Genomic DNA, 16,260 nt, shown 5'->3' with positions numbered 1-16,260 from the left:
CTTTTTACCTGTTTGATACTATGCCAGGATAGTAACTCTTCTGATTTTCATCCACCTTCAGATCACTCATGTCTATGAAGGACTTCACTCTTCTATAGGCTCTGATGACGCTGGCCCCTGATACCGTTTCCGAGAAGTGTGAGTAGATGGGAGATCTGCTCACAGACTCCAGACGCTTCAGCTGGCGGGAGGTAGCTACGTAGAATCGCTGCCAGTTTTTTGAGAAAATTGAAGGATACATGAAATACTTTCTCCTTTAATTAACAGTGCAGAATTTTTTAGGTTAAGGATTTAAAGGAGATTGCTACTGATGCACTTCAACCCTCCAAAATATTCTCTATAATTAAGAAGAATTTCAAGAAAGTTATCTTTGCTTCATTTCACAACAGAGTGTTGGGTAACTGCAATTTCTACAGACTGTAAGCTGAATTTATCTATGTCCCTTTAAATTTAGTTAATACAGCCTAACGAAATGAATCCATTTGTAGGAGCCTCATTTTCCAAGAAAAGGAAACATGAATTTGCACCTCCATTATCAGGCCTCTATTTATGGTCTATAAAATAGCTTCATTTTGGCTGAGAAGTCAATAGAATTGATGCTTTCTATTTTCAACATTTTAACTCCTCAGCGCCTTAAAAACTTGACAACATGTCAAATAAATACATACTTCAATATACTGAAGGGCACTGCAGCTCTCTCTCTGGCAGTAGGCTTATTTGTTATTACTTAAAAGCAAAAAAAGGTTGTGCCTATTTATTTCATGACCACATCTCACAGGACATTTCTTTTTCTGAGAGAATAAATAATATTTTGTTTACATAAACATGTAGTTACTTCAGATATTTCAATTTTCCCCCAAATTCATGTTGTTTTTCCTAAAAAGAAACACGAACAATGGAATAAGAGTCATTGCAATGGTAGTCAGATATTTTTCCAGTTACCTGAACAAAGTAGTACAGAATTGCAAGTGGAACTATAACCACAGCGAAGAGCGGAGTACTCGCTATAATTACAATCATCGTCGATAAAGAGGTGAAGAATGTTCCAAGGAACATCAAGATGGTCGGTGGGATTACTTCATCGATCACATAGATGTCCTTCGAAAAGCGGTTGATGATTCGGCCGGTTGGGGTGGTGTCGTAGAAGGACTGCGGTGTGTGAAATTTGTTCTCCAGCAGAGCAGCGTGGAGTGTCCGGGCTGCGTTGATGCCTCCCATGGCCAGGGTAAAGGAGCAGATGAGTACCATGAGGCCTACCAGGTGAAGAGAAGACGTGTTAACCAGTGAACATGATGTTCCCGATTTGCAGCTCTTTGACTCTCAGCAGTTTCTGTTGTGCTAGAAGCTTTTTTTGCTTTACTATATTCCCTGTCCACCCTTCTCTTACCACACACATTAGCACTATGGCATTGCGGTCACCGTTGCCTAAGGCACAGGAACAGGTCCTGTAGGATTTCACCACGCTGTCCACATAAGACAGACACACAACCCTCTGCTTTCCGCAAGCCTCCATGAAGTCCTAATGCCACAACTTCACCCCAGCCCTTCACTCTCTTCTGCACCTAAGTTTTCATGTTTTCTCTCCAACTTACCTCTCTCAAGCTTCCGTGTCACCTGTTCAACCCCCTCCAAGGGCTTCACAACAAAATCAAAAGTGTTGGGCTGAGCTCAGACCTTGTAGCTCCAAGTTACGTTACTTCCCTTGCTTAGGATAGGATTTGGGGGGCAATTTTGGGCCACCAGCAACTGGTGCGCCATGGCTTTCCCACCTAAGTCCTATTTACTAAACATTGAGATGTCATGATTTTATCTGGTCTTACCTTGCAAGAGGCCCAAGGCAGCATAGACGCCGATTCGCATGGCTGTGTTGTGCTGAGTCCCGTTTACCACTGGCTCGTTGGTCCAGTCACTGAGCCACACATTGGCCCCAATGGCAGCAGCGTTTTGACAGCAATATAGGAAACATATCACTAAAGAAATGACAGGGCCGACAGCCTTCACGTATTGCCAGAACACCGTTAGCTTTACCTGCAAAATCATACACCAAAGCTGCTTTGTACAACATACACAATCAGGAGTTTAGACAGAAGAAGAGAAAAAAATTCTTTGTCAGAGGAACTGCTAAGTTCAAAACTGCCCAGGCTCTAACATAGCACAGAGAACAGTTCACCTGCCTGAGCTCCACGTCAGGGCGATGACTTTCAAAACAAGTCAGAAACTTCTCTGAAATAGTCTTTTCCTCCATTTTCAGGAGCTGTATTTTATTAGTTTTGTGGGGTTTGAGTTTTTAAGACTATGTCAGAGGGGGGAAGGAAAAAAAAAAAAAAAAGAAAAGAGGCTAATCAAATAGCAGCAAAGGATGGGTAACCAGAACAGGAGCCAAGTCTTTCAGGCAAAAGAAGCAACTTGGCAGGCATATTGAGCTCAGGACTACTTTAAATGGCCGGAGGAAAGGAAAAGTGCTGACTATGCCTCCATTCAGGTGCCTTTACAGCAGCTTAAATGAGGTACCAAATGCTAGTGCCCCCCAACAGCAGCATAAAACAGATGACGCTTGTGGCAAAAAGTAAAGATGCTATCTCTAAGGTAGTGCAAAAAGGCAGAGAAGCAAAAAGAGACAGAGACTCAGGACAAAACGCAGTCTAAAAAAGCTTAAGAAGGAATAATTAAAAGAACAAGTGTTGTTGATTAGGGACTTTGAAAGCTAAAATAATCCACAGCAGCAGTTAATTACATGTCTGTGCCATGAACCACGTACATCAGACTAAACAGGACACACTGAGCCTTCTGAAGCGGAGGGAAGGGACTTTCTTGAACAAAACCTCCCTGCTCCTACTCCATCCACTGCTCCTTTCTGTCCCTTTCTTTTCCTTTTGTATTCCCATCTTCTCTTTTTTTTTCCTTCTCCTTTTTTTCCCTGTTCCCATTTCACTCCCTGGCCCTGCTCAGGGAGAGTGCAGCCCCTTTTGTACCTATAAGCACAAAACGCTCTCGAAGATGGAGTGGCGGGTATCGCTTAGCTCAGATCCGCTGGCACAGAGCAGCCAGCTGGCGTGTATAACCCCCTGCTGCGGTTCATCAAAAGCCAGGGCTGCAGCTGGACTCAGCAGCAGCCAAACAGTTTAAAGACCGACAGTGCTGAAAGCTCCGCGATGCAGCGACAGGGCTGACAGAGTGCAGTGCTACGTGGTATCAGGTGACTGTGGCAGGAGCTGGACGGGATTTTTTTTTTTTTTACTTCTTTCCCTAAGTACATAGCTCTTGCCAGGTGCAGAAAGCTCTGCCAAAATCCCAAATTTGAATGATCAGTGGCCACCAGATTAATGCGTAAAACCTGCAGTGATAATTCATACAACACATTTAACAGAACTGGATCAAATGTAAAAATAAAAATGATTTTTTCAAACAGGAAAAAAAAAAAAAGGTAGAAAAAGGGAGGGGGGAATCAAACCATACCGTTCCTGTTTCAGTGGTTTCAGCCTGAATAAGTTTCTCGTTAGGATTTTTTCTTGGCAGAGGAGGCTCTGCTGGCTTCTTTTCACAGACTCTTCGTTTCGTTGACATTTTGTTGGGACATTCTCCTCCCTCAGAAGATATTACACTAAGTTGCCTAGTCAAAACAAGAGAGTCATTAGGAGAAAAAGGGCATATTGTGGCAGTGCTAAGGCAAGACTGGGATGCAGTAGATTGGACTTATTCCCAGCTCTTCTGCTGAGTTCCCGTGCCAGCCTCACTCACAGCTACGGGTGCCTGTACCACCCCTCTGAATGTTCAGTGATGCCAGAAATACAGCTCCTAACAACGGCTGTGGCAGGGCCTGGGCTCTTCGGTAAAGGCCTTTAGAGGCTTCCTCGCAAGACAGACATTTCAGAGCTAACCCCCGAGCTGCTCCGTTTTCACATCAACAGTAGCTGGACAGCATCTACGGGTATGGTTATGAAAACTTTTAAAGATTTCCAAGATTCCCAATGGAAAGGTGCAATGCAAAGGGTTTATTTATCATGCAACTGGTAGCAGTTTAGTGTTGTGTGGGTAAATACATACAGTGGTGTTACCTGAGAACTAGGGAGTTGCTTTAAGAAATTGGTTCAGTTCGGATTAAAAAGAGGACTGCAGGAATAGATGTTTGATCTTCTTCGCATGTTCTTTCACACTTATTTTCAAAAGGACACTAAACCAATTTATTTATAAGAGGAAACTAAAGCCCAGACTGAGCAGCAGCATGCGACTAACATCTTTCAGATGTGTTTCACCCCAGACACAGACTACAAACACGTGAACCTCATGTTTACCTAAGAAACTGCTTGCGGACTTCGTTCGTCACTGGTTCATTATCTGCCAGATCAGTGTGGATGCTGAGGGTGTCTTCAGCTAGCAGGACTTCTTCCTCCTCCAGCACTGCAAGACAAGATCACACCTCAGATTTTCTGCTGAGTAAAGCAGAAAGCACAGAAAAAGGTGGCTATACAAAGCAAGAGTCATGAAAACCAATACCACAGCAGGAAAATCATAGTGCATAAACTCCCCCATCGTTTTGCTTACATCCCTTCTGTGCATCACTTCTCCTAACTAAATTGCAAAGATCTTGTGAGGCAGGTTGGCTGCCAAATGCATTTATACCACATTCCTTTAGTGCATCAGAAACGTTAAGCAATAGTGTCATAGTTGGTTCTAGCTAAATTCACTTCTAGGGCATGCTCTAGGCATGATCTTGGCATGAGGGAGTCATGTCAGGAACTACTGCAAGCCTCTGCTGTTGCTAGAAGGTGTCATGCACGTTCCTCTCTGCCCATCTGGAGAGAAGCAGTGCTGCAATCAAAGAGCGTGGGAACACTAGCACACAGAGGAAACATTTACCAAAACGCTTTAATCTTGTATCATTTTATCAGAATCAAACCAAGCTGAAAATTAACCCAAGATGAAAATGTCATTTGAACTTTGCTATATGAAAAAACCAACAACGTATACACAGAGAAAAAATACCAGACTCTGGGTAGCCCCTTTGATGGCAAGCCCAGTTTGTTCTTGGCTACTCCATTCTCCTGCTGAGCTTGACCTTGCTAATTGTAAAATAAATTGCCAACTTTAAAATAATTTCTAACACAAGAATTGCTTTTTTCTAGGACAAACCACATGAAATTTTGGAATAAATTTGTGAAAACATTTATCAATAATACAGACCCGACCATAGACATTAATTTTCATGGTGGTGCAGAAAGGCAAATGCCAGGTTGTCATGAAGAAGCAGGGGACACTTTATACAAAGAGTGTATCTGTAATCTGGTTGACAGAAAAAGATAGGTTTTAAGAAAAAGCAATACTGTACTTGTTGGTTCATCCTCTTCGATGTCTTCATCAAGTGCATAATTTCGCAGAAATTCTGCAAAGGCCTTGTTTTGTTTCAGAAGGTCTTGGTAAGATCCCATTTCAGAGATTTTGCCATCTACCAGGACAACTATACGGTCTACCTGAGGCAGGAAGCTGATGCCATGGGTCACCAGAATTCGGGTCTGGATGGGGAAAAAGAGGAAAAAGCCCACATCTCTCAGTTGTCACTGTGGGGACTAACACTACTCAGCAAGCCAAATACTACCACATTTTTGGGACAGGGAGTAAATTATCATGTCAAGGTGAAATGCCAGGGGAAACAAATTGTCCTTGTTAGCTTGGAAATATGTACCTGAACTTACTATGCTGCCTACTGCATGCTGATATAACCACAGAAGGAAGTAAACCAATGGAATTATCATTCCCCCTTTCCCTTATGCTGATTTTCTTTGCAGCCCTTCCCTTCTGAGCTCTGAGATAGTCTGAGAAGATAGTAACAGGAGTAGAAGGGGAAGAAAAGAGATTGCAATTTGGTTGCCTACTGCCAAGTACCTCTGTAAAACCAGTAAGCTGTTACAGCTTCCTCCCTGCACTGCCTCCGAGTAACAACAAGCAATACTACGCTGACAACCTTTACAAGTTTCTGCGAATGTCTTGTTTTTGGAGATCTCATAGTAGGGATTTTAAAAGACAGACCAGGTTTCTGCCTCTACATGTTCTGACTAGATCACATCACTTCTGGGCATGCCTAAGTAGCAGCTCACTGCAGAGTCTGTGCTGCGGGGAAAAGGTGCCACGTTGCCAATTAAACACAGAAATTCAGGAATGATTCAGCACTCAAGCCTCGGTGGCAAAACAGCTTTCCTGTTACCCATCAGTGTTTTTGAGTTTGTGTGCATTTTTAAGAGGATCTAAATGCCAGCTTACTTTTCCTTTAAGTACCCCATCTGGACCAATAACTTTGTCAAAGATGTGCTTTGCAACGTGCGAGTCCACAGCAGACAGAGGATCATCTAATAGGTAAATGTCAGAGTTGCTGTACACTGCACGAGCGAGGCTCACTCGCTGCCTCTGGCCTCCTGAGAGGTTGATGCCCTGAAGGAAAAAGAGGAGAGAACAAAACATATCACACAACTCGGTTCCAACAACAGCTATGACTTTTTATGGCTCTCACTCAGTCAAACACACGGATGCTAAATTGAAACATGAGACGCTGAAGAGAATAACTCACTCCGAGCCAGAGACAGGAACAGAACGCCTCTAAATCTGTTTGTTCACTGCCAAGCTTCCACTCACCCAGCAATCTGGAGACGGAATAAGCCTCTTGCTTAATATGCTCCTAAAGGGAGCTGTTAAAACGCAAAACTATAAAAAGGAAGACTGTCAACCAGGATGTAGAATGTAAACATTCAAAGCAGGGCTGCAGCACCTGGAACATCTTCCACATCTCTCATCTTACATACAAATCCACATATCCACCCCACTTCACGATAGCCATCTCAAATTTAGTGGCCTATGAAAAAAGATCTTTATTGGTAATCACAGATGTAAAAGTTTCTCATTAAAATGAGGTGTTAAGGGATGATAATATCACTTTTTCACTTGATGCACACCATATGTTACCTCCTTTTTTATCCCTACAGGAAAAGGAAGGACTTTAAGTATTCTGGACAGATGCACCTTTACAATTGGACAGCAAATGGAGGATGCTCTGATCTTCCAGGGCTAGATGTGCAATTATGCATGACAGTACAAACACATGCTTAAAGCTAGGAACAAGTTTAAGTCCAACTGCCTTTCACAAAACTGCCCCGCATGTTTCAGTGTTGATTGTAGCAGGGATGCCATTGTAAAGATCAAACCAAATCAAGTGCCAACTTTACAGCATTCTCTCTTTAGCTAGACAGAACAGGAATTACTAAGCAGGTCTGACTTGGAAAAAAAGAAATTACCTTCTCTCCTATCTCCGTCTGATCTCCTCCTGGCAGCACTTCCAGGTCAGTTTTTAACGCACAGGCCTCCAGGACATTTTGGTATTTTTGTTCATTAGGAGCTTGGCCAAAGAAAATGTTATCTTTCAGCGTGGCATTCTGGATCCAGGCTTGTTGAGGCACATAAGCAACAGAACCCTAGAACAGGAGGAAGAAAGGAAACCTCTGACTTTTAACAAGCAGTAATTCATGCTTACAACTCTGATTAAGATCTGCAGCACATAGGTATAGCTCCTGTTTGATATACATTCACATTATACATATATGTGTGCTAATTGCTGATGTATAGTTCATAGAACCAGGAAAGTCATTTCATATAAAACACAGCTGAACAGGTGTGGGCAAACCCAAATAAACACGCAGAGAAGCTGGCACAGGAGCAAACAGAATCTCCTCTCCAGCCTCGTGTACGTTATAAGCAATGGCAGGCATAAGCAGCACATTTCCATACCATCATTAAATGGCATCGTAAACAATACCAACCTTCACAGCCACTTCTCCTTCCAGCTTTTCCATTTCACCCAGGAGAGCAGACACCAGAGAAGACTTCCCACAGCCAACATGGCCAACAATGGCAACCAAAGCACCACTGGGGACCAATAGATTTATACTGTGGAGGAAACAAGCTGGAAATTAATTAAACATTAGTTTACTGAAGACATTATGGGTCTTCAAACGAGGGCTGAAATACACAGTGGCAAATCAGCCTGCCTGGATACAGTAAGCATAGCTTGGTCACTGGTCTTCTCCTCCCTTTCTTGTGTACAATCAACTGTAACCAGAACTGTTGGCGTAAATGGAAACCCAGCATTAATCTATCTTGTTGGTCATTAAATCAGCAGGATTGGTAGCAAGCCTTCTAAGACCTTTGCTGTGTCATATCAGTCCATCAGCGAGTCAAACAGGGCTAATAAGCATTTTGAAAGCAGACAATCTTCCAGAAGTCTTTTGGTTTTTGATTTTAAAACCAAGAGCAATTGTATGAAAGCAGTGAGTGAATACATCCCATCTAAAAATCCTCAAACCACTTTAGTACCATATTGCCCGTGCCAGTAAGCAGGGTTCACAACAACAGAAGAAAACCAAAACTTTCCCAATTAAAATTCTTTACCGTTTTCCCCACTATGTTCTTAAAGGTACTGCTTTAGGTCCTGGTTTTAAAGACGAACTGATATGGAAATGACTGATGGACACAGTCTCTTTGCCATCAAAGTGTCTTTCACTAAACAAATCAAGCCAAACCTCTGTTTGCACAGATCCTGATGTAGAACCAGGGCTGTAATCCTTATGCAGATTCTTACCAAGCAGGTAGTTGATGTTTTGAACACTGCAAGAGCTTTTTGTTTGTTTGTTTGTTTGTTTGTTTGTTTAAAAAAATCATTCAAAGCAGGAAAACTCAAAAGCACTACAATTTTTGTTTCATTATTCTTTCCCTCTAGCTGAGTTTTGCCTTACTGCTACTTTAGGAAGTCACTGGGTAATTTTTAGGCCCAGGTGGCTAGCAATTTGAGCTTGAGATGCATGGATCCTTCTGAAATAAACTCCAGAACACTGAAGTTAACCTGGCTGCAGATTTGGTTGCCTGAATCAAACTCGCTCCTTTGAATTCCAAGCCTCTCGCTTGCAGGTTATCCATGTATAACCTGTTAACATACTACACTCAGCACAGCAGCACGAGCTCCTTGGACTGAGAATTCTAAGAATACTTATCAGGTTTCTGTGATTTTGATCTGACAACAAAGCACAACATAAGGAAGTATACACTTCCAGGGAAATTTTGCTTGTATTCATTCAAACAGGCAAATGAGCAAAACACGCACCCCGATAGTCTGGAAGTGGCCCATGTACAGCCACAGGGATGAGCCTGCCGCAAGACTCTTAACAGACCACTGTTTGCACACCCAGGTCCAAACCAAGACATCTCAACTGTCCTCATAACCCATCAGATCAATTTGATTTGTCCAACGCTTCAGGTAAAAAAAATGGCTATTTAAGGAATTTACATAGCCGTTCTGTCCTTTAATAAGTAACTATTTTATGCTAGTCGCTGTGGAGTTAAAGCCTTACAGCATTGTTCTGTAAAGCCTAAATACCATGAGGCATGAGGATTATCTTGATGTTTTAAAGGCAGAAGAGATGCACGTATGGGATGTGTGGAAAAAACCTTCTCCAGAAGTGAGCCTCCAGATATTACCAGACATCTTCCAAACAGACCTCCCAGGAGCCAGAAAGCAGGAAGCAGGTAGATGTTGTACTGCAGTTGCATAAAGAAATCTTACTCTTTCAAAGACGGCTTAAGCTCCTTTCCCCAGCTGAATGTCGCATTTGTTACACTGATGGCATTCCCTGTACGACCAAAACACAACAACAGAGAAGGCAGGGAATGTATTACACAGAATAGTACAGCTGAGAGACTGGCAGACAGAGGAATCTTTATTTATGGGTGTTTCACGTACACTGCAGTTCCCTTTTCTACTGGCATGGGAAGCACAGGCTCATGACTGCGGGTCACAAGACAGGCTTGTTCAGATTGAAAATAACTGATCGCAGCTTAAGCTATAGACCGTGAGCTTACAGAGCTGAAAAGCTGAAAAGCTGTCCTGCTTCACCCTGCCCCGGTGAGGCCGGTCCCAACATTTGCCGCTCAGAATCCCTGTGCAACTGTTAGCACAGCTTTACTTAAGAAACCACTTTCAAGTCAGTAGGAGACCACTGCATGCTGTTGACTTTGATGCACCTGATTAAATTTGCCTCTGCGCAGCTTTTTGCTCGCTACACTAACAAGTTACAGATCTGCGGGCTTTCTTTACCTCCTGGTGGTGTGGTGTCTAACAGGAATCGCCTCACAGCCACAAAGCCATCCCTCCTCCTCCTCTGGCTACGGCATCACACACACGAGAGGTTTCAAACCACAGTATCACCAAAGTGCATTACATGAGAAAACACATTTTTGTGAGGTTTGCTCATTCGTTTTGGGATACTGTTTCCAACAGAACAAATCAAAACTGTGTATAATGTTCCTGAGCGTTTGTGCAGTGCAAAAGGTTTGAGCAGGTCTTGCTGTCCCTAGTCAGCGGATGCACTTCATTATTCAGTGCTGTTAGCACCCGATACACCGCAGACGCAAACTCAGGCCCGATAACTCAGCTCAAAGCTCAAAAATATAGCCAGAAACTTTTGTAATTTCCACATAGCCTGAACAACGAACACATACTTGTCAAAGCAGCAGCTTCTTTTTTTTTTTTTTAAAACCAAGATTATTATCGTTATTTTCTTTTTGCTTTTTTTCATAGCTCAACCAGTCCAAAACAAATCCAAGATGTTTGTTGTATTAGCATAGTTTAGAAAAATACTGATGTCTTTACCTGGTGCAATCGCTTTTGTTTCCACACAATTTGGATCAAGTTCATCGTGACTCAGGAACTGCTGAATTCTCTTTAGGGAAACACTTGTCTAAGAAAAGAGCATGGTGTTATTTGATCATTCTTATAATAGGGATTTAATGTTCTTACTACTGAAAAAGCAAGCATGCAGAATGGCTTAAGCTTTCACCCCATGGGCTTCCTGAACAGCGACTCATTCCGTCTTATGCGGAAATTCAAGCTTTTAACTGTGAAATTTCTCAGACCCAGCTGAGTTCATCTGAGTGAAGCAAAATTCACACAGACAAGCTTACTCAGAAGATGTCAGGCTTTCCAACACAGGGCAGCAGTAGAGAAAGGATATTAGAAAGAAAACCAGCTAACAGGCAGATGCAAGGGATCTCTGCATTCCAGAAATCAAGGACATCTGCGGTTCTTTTTGTTCAAGTAGTTCAAAACAACTTATGCACCAGATGCTCCTTACCTGTGCAATGTTGCTAATGACTTGTGGAAGCATATTGAGGGGAAACTTTAAGATGTTAAACAAGGAGAGGGAGACAAAAGCCTTTTCTGCATCCAGGATATTCTTCTCATCCACCGAGACATATACAGCAAATGTCGTCAGTGCAACCTGAAAGCCAGAAAGTGAGTTTACTGCGAGACGTAGGTAATATTTTGACATTTTAAAAAGCAGTCAAGCCTGATAGGCATCTTTGAAATAAAAGTATCAATAACAAAATTGGGCAAATTCTCGGTTTCTGACCTTTTCAACATGCTTTAAGAATGACAAGTCATATGAACAAGTTGATACAAAAAAGTGCATGGGGAACAACATAACTTTCAGATTACTAATGGCTACAGTTAGTTGAACTAGGAGATTCAAGAGGTGAACTACAGACCTTGGGTAAATAAAAACAAGAAGCGGTTATCTGGCTGTGGTTTGGCTGCATTTCCAACACCACCCAACCAAATTTTCCCATTGTAAACTGCAGGCTAAGCAAACAAGACTTACTGATCACTAGGAGAGGGAATAAAATCCCAGTTATTTGCTGGTTCCCTGTATGACAGGGACCCTCCACTGTGGAGGGACCATCCGATGCAGTAACCCGACAGTGAGCAGGAATGGGAATGTGAATTTAAGGAAGTGAATTAACTTTAAGGAAACATGAAAGAGGCAGGATCTTGAGGCCATTAAGGATATTTCTGCAGGGTTGGGCCTTTGATCTCGAGAACAGTTGGCTAGGGATATTTTTGACAAAGCACTTATCTGAATGTTTTTATTCACCAAAACCAAAACCCTTTCTGCAAAAGGGATCACAGTGCAATAAAGTAGAAAATAGAGGGAAAGAGAAAATTGAGGAAAAAGCATTTCAGAATTGGCAAGGTATCACTTGGGCTTTATTTTTTACATTAAATCAATCTTTTTTTAGGTTGTAGAATAATTTAACAACTCCCTCTCCCACTAAAACAAGCAGAGTACTGTAACACGAAAGGTAGAAATGAGAGCTTAAGACAGACGTTGTTCTGACTGACTCAATTAAAATTTTTTTTGCTATTTTTGCTATTCACAAATATCTCTGAGGCTTCAAATTCTAGTTTCAATTTGTTACGGGAAGTACTTTGAAGTGGTTGGAAACTCTCCTGAGACAGCTATTCCCAGCTCCCACTGGCAGGCTTTATCAAGAAGTACTTTAATACCGATTAACAAAAAGGCTCTAGAGAACAGGGAACTTCGCTCCGAAGCATGTGAATGATTTTTTTTAAAAGTATTCACATTTTATTCCTATGTACATTTCACAAGCAGAAAGCCTCACACTTATCCTTCAAGGATGTACTTGTACAGCTTAGGAAGTCATGCAAATTCAGTTTACCAGGAATGGTGCGCTGATCCATGCAAAGGTGGACAAGGAATTGAGATAGGCAGATTTTTTCAAAACTCGCAGCTCATTCTTTCGTATCTCCAAAACTTTTTCTGAAAACGAGGGTTCCCAAGCATACAACTTCAGCACCTTTATGCCACCCAGAATCTCATTCATTAATTTAATGCGGGAGTCTTTATGTCGCATTTGTTCCACCTGGATTATTAGTAAATACAGGAGACAGAGTGTCACAGGAATGACTAGAAGAGAGGAGAGCTTTCAACATGTTGTCTCACAGCTGTGATGGTCCTTGGGCTATTTCTAAAGAGGATGCAAAAGGTAATTAAAGAAAGCCAGACTGTTATCAGCGAGCTTACTGTGCAAGTCTATACCTCCAAAGAAACCAGAAATCAAAGAAAAAGGCTGAAAAGCAGAGTATAAAAGCTTTCCACTCATCTTCACTGTTAGGGGTTACATTTTCAAAACCACCTTAAAGAAAGATTCAGGCACATCACAAAAATACTACCCTACTTCTTCCTTTGATTTCTTCAGATTTTTTTCCTGATATGCATAGTTGTATTTCTTAGGGCATCCCTTGAAAATTGTGGTTACTTCTAGTTTATTTTTTTTCCTATACATTCAAATACAGGGCTTCATTCAGTTACACTAAAAAAAAAAATCCCTGCCCAGCTGTATAGACAAAATGAAAAACTGCATTCACATGCACACCAAGTTATGCAGCTCTGAGCATCTTATAACGGGCAAGGGAGAAAAGGAATGTTAATACTAACATGTCAGCATCCAAGAGATTTAATGGGAAGGCTCGATGTCTCTTTAAGGCACGTAATAATACCACTCTGTTACTAAGGCTGTGCTTAAATGTCGTAATTTATATTCACTTTCCAACTCTTACCTTTTTTACATCAACAGCTTGATTTTTTTTTTAAATCTTCCAAACAGTCACTGATAGGTTGTGTAGCACAAGCCACTTAGCAGATTTTTCTAGCACAAAGCCAGAGGGCACTATTATGTTGGGTTTTTTCAGCCTTCCTTGACTAGAGACGACTAAGACTACAAAGAAAGGAACAAAGGTTCCTTTTACCTTAAGATAATAATTCAAATTTAGCCCAGCTCAGTAGCAGTGAAAGTCAACGCTGGCTATTTAGCATAAAAAAGAAGCTGCCAGGTTTCAGTTCCCATCTCTGAAAACAGTCATTCACAGCTTAAAGAACAGCATTTATTTGCCCTTTCTGTAGGCACTCCTAGAAGAAGCTACCAGGTGAAGGGATGTGGAGACAAAGCAACTTCTTGCTAATCCCAGAAGCTGCTGCAGCAGTATGAAGAGCCACTGACTCAATGCCACACCTTTCCCTTAAAAAGCATTCAATTCACTATGGAAAAACTATCTGAGAGGATACAGTTATTAAATATATCAGTACAATCTTACTCATAAGTAAATTGGTGCAAATGGCAGCTCATTAATGGCCAGACAACCACTGATGCCTTCATTTCTGGTAGCACAGCTGCCAATTCAGATAACATCACCTTCTCTGCTGGTACCTTACCTGGAACGTTCTGGTTTTCATTGCTATTGCAGAGTTAAATGGGATAAGTAAAACCATCACGGCAACTCCTGCCAGCACAGAAGGCCCTAAAGTCTTGATTGAAAGAAAAAAGGTAAGTTGTTGTTGTACCCAAGTGCTGCTGTTCCCTATGGTGAGCATTGAAACAACAGTAGGTTATAGAAGCAGAAATGAATCTTTTACATAGACAAGTTGAACTCCCCTCAGCGAAGCGTTCTGATTCCACAGAACAGCTATGAGGAGGAGACAGAAAAATATGACAGCATCCACCTTGAATTATTACTATGCTAGTATTGGCGATAGCAGAGCGCTTTGTGATTTACCTGTTAAGCGGTTCCCAGTGGCAGGGGAAAGTAAGTTTGAACTAATGCAAATACAGAGATATTGAGCAAACGCAGAAAGGGAACAAATAAGCCACACAGAACGAAGTTTTCCATTCACTTTTCTCTGACCTAGGGAACTGTAGTTACTGAATTAACCCAGTACCCTCAATGCGAGTAAAAGCATACAAACTGCTAGCTACCAGAGTTCAGCTTACCAGCGGAGCAGTAACTCATAAAGCTGCTGCAGCTTAATGGCTTTCAAGTCTAAATCAATATGGTTATGTTGGAGCTACTATTTTATGCAGTAAAACAGATTAATTCCATAGAAACATTTTAAGGATGAAAGCCAGCGCTCAAACTGAACCTGGAATAAACCAGAAACAACTTCACTTGTAGCAAAGGAAAAATTACGGTTATTGCAGGTGAGATTTGTTTCAGGTTGACTGGCACAAAACTTCTTTATATGGCATGATATAATCTTTATACATGGCTTACATTTCCTATGTCCAGTTTTTTCTGTTTGGTTTGGTTTTTAAACAACTTCCCTCAAACTCTCATTTGTATCACCTACTGGGAACACCGTGATGAGTCCAAGACTGATCCTATCAAAGCATTGTAGGGACAGAGGAGACACAAAGGCTATCTTTTGCTTCAAAATGCTTTATCTTGCCTACCAGCTGAGCAAAATAATTAAGAGACTAATTGATCGTGTACACCAGTACAGGCTATTTTATGACAAGGCAGAACAATAAGTTTCTAAAAAAGCAGTGGTGGGCCGCATTAACAAAAAAAATAATAAGCTTGCACATTGTCTAGCTGAATTCTGAAAAAATGTGACCATGTCCGTACCTGCCAGAGGAAATACAAAGCTAGAAATATCTGGAGCGGTGCAGACCACAACATGTTCAGGAAAGTCATCAGGTCCATGAACCGTTGGGCATCCACTGACATCAAGTTGACAATTTCTCCAACAGTAGATGAGCGCTTCGCTGAGTTTGTGATGACTAAGGACTGAGAAATGAGAGAGATTCAGTGGACTCCCCATCTTGATACGTATGGAGAAACACAGAGAAGAAATCCTCAATTATTAGCAAAACAAGACACTCCCCCAGAATGTGCTTCTCCAACAAGAATAAAATAATTCACACCTACATCAATTCCTAATCTCCAAAGAACGACACTTCATGAAATGGTTTGCTTGTGAGCACCTCTGTCCCAAGCAGTATGTGGCATTCTGAAGAAAACCTAGTTGCATCTAATCAATTCATAGCACAGACACACTATTCTCCTGGATCCTTTTTCCATATATTTAAAGTGAAACAATATTTGTCTGTGATATGTCTGGTGACCTACCAGTACACCCACATTAAGTTGCTGATCGCTAGAAGATTCTGTAAAGTATGATAGAGGTACTCCTAAAAACTCACCAAAAACCCAATCTGTTATTTCCCAGGAGGCTATTCTTCTCCAATATGCTTGCTTTTCCCCAAGTATCTGAGAGCTGAGGCCACTTGCTTGGCTATACACTGGTGTTCCAGCCCATTTCCAGTCTTACCTTTCGGTATATCACTCCAGTGATCCCAGTTCTCAGCCTCATCCCAGTAACAAAGCAGTACTGGAAATGCTGGTGAAGTATGAGTGTCTGCAGCACAGCACAGATAAACATCAAAGCCGCAATCAAAAATCCCCACCAGGCTGGGGCATCTTTGTTCTTAATGAAGCCGATTAATACACTGTGTTTCAGAAGATTAGGGAAGGAAAAGGAAAAAAGAAACAAAAATAAAAAACATGCAGCAAGTTTAATGGGACATAAC

General features: G+C 41.6%; 1 protein-coding gene across 3 annotated transcripts in view; it reads right to left on the bottom strand.

Moving 5' to 3' along the window:
* The window catches only part of ABCC3 (ATP binding cassette subfamily C member 3), a 51,448-nt gene that overhangs the window by 6,796 nt on the left and 28,392 nt on the right, over nucleotides 1–16,260 (bottom strand). For all 3 annotated transcript variants that reach the window (XR_015703195.1, XM_087750654.1, XM_087750655.1), the window contains exons 9-24: nucleotides 16,002–16,179; nucleotides 15,296–15,457; nucleotides 14,106–14,198; nucleotides 12,553–12,756; nucleotides 11,166–11,312; nucleotides 10,685–10,772; nucleotides 9,599–9,665; nucleotides 7,803–7,929; nucleotides 7,281–7,457; nucleotides 6,256–6,423; nucleotides 5,327–5,510; nucleotides 4,293–4,398; nucleotides 3,457–3,610; nucleotides 1,821–2,028; nucleotides 943–1,253; nucleotides 9–208 (exon numbers count right to left, since the gene is read on the bottom strand). Coding sequence is in view for 2 of the 3 variants with exons in the window: in XM_087750654.1 (XP_087606780.1) it covers nucleotides 9–208; nucleotides 943–1,253; nucleotides 1,821–2,028; nucleotides 3,457–3,610; nucleotides 4,293–4,398; nucleotides 5,327–5,510; nucleotides 6,256–6,423; nucleotides 7,281–7,457; nucleotides 7,803–7,929; nucleotides 9,599–9,665; nucleotides 10,685–10,772; nucleotides 11,166–11,312; nucleotides 12,553–12,756; nucleotides 14,106–14,198; nucleotides 15,296–15,457; nucleotides 16,002–16,179 (2,574 nt within the window). In the remaining variant the exon portion in view is untranslated. The remainder of the gene's footprint in view (nucleotides 1–8; nucleotides 209–942; nucleotides 1,254–1,820; nucleotides 2,029–3,456; nucleotides 3,611–4,292; nucleotides 4,399–5,326; nucleotides 5,511–6,255; nucleotides 6,424–7,280; nucleotides 7,458–7,802; nucleotides 7,930–9,598; nucleotides 9,666–10,684; nucleotides 10,773–11,165; nucleotides 11,313–12,552; nucleotides 12,757–14,105; nucleotides 14,199–15,295; nucleotides 15,458–16,001; nucleotides 16,180–16,260) is intronic.

This window comes from Nipponia nippon, unplaced genomic scaffold (genome assembly GCF_047370975.1).
Source record: "Nipponia nippon isolate SJK-2023a ecotype South Korea unplaced genomic scaffold, ASM4737097v1 scaffold_14, whole genome shotgun sequence".
Lineage (NCBI taxonomy): Eukaryota > Metazoa > Chordata > Aves > Pelecaniformes > Threskiornithidae > Nipponia > Nipponia nippon.
The sequence above is the reverse complement of the archived record's forward strand: the minus strand, read 5'-3'. Positions and strand labels throughout refer to the sequence as shown.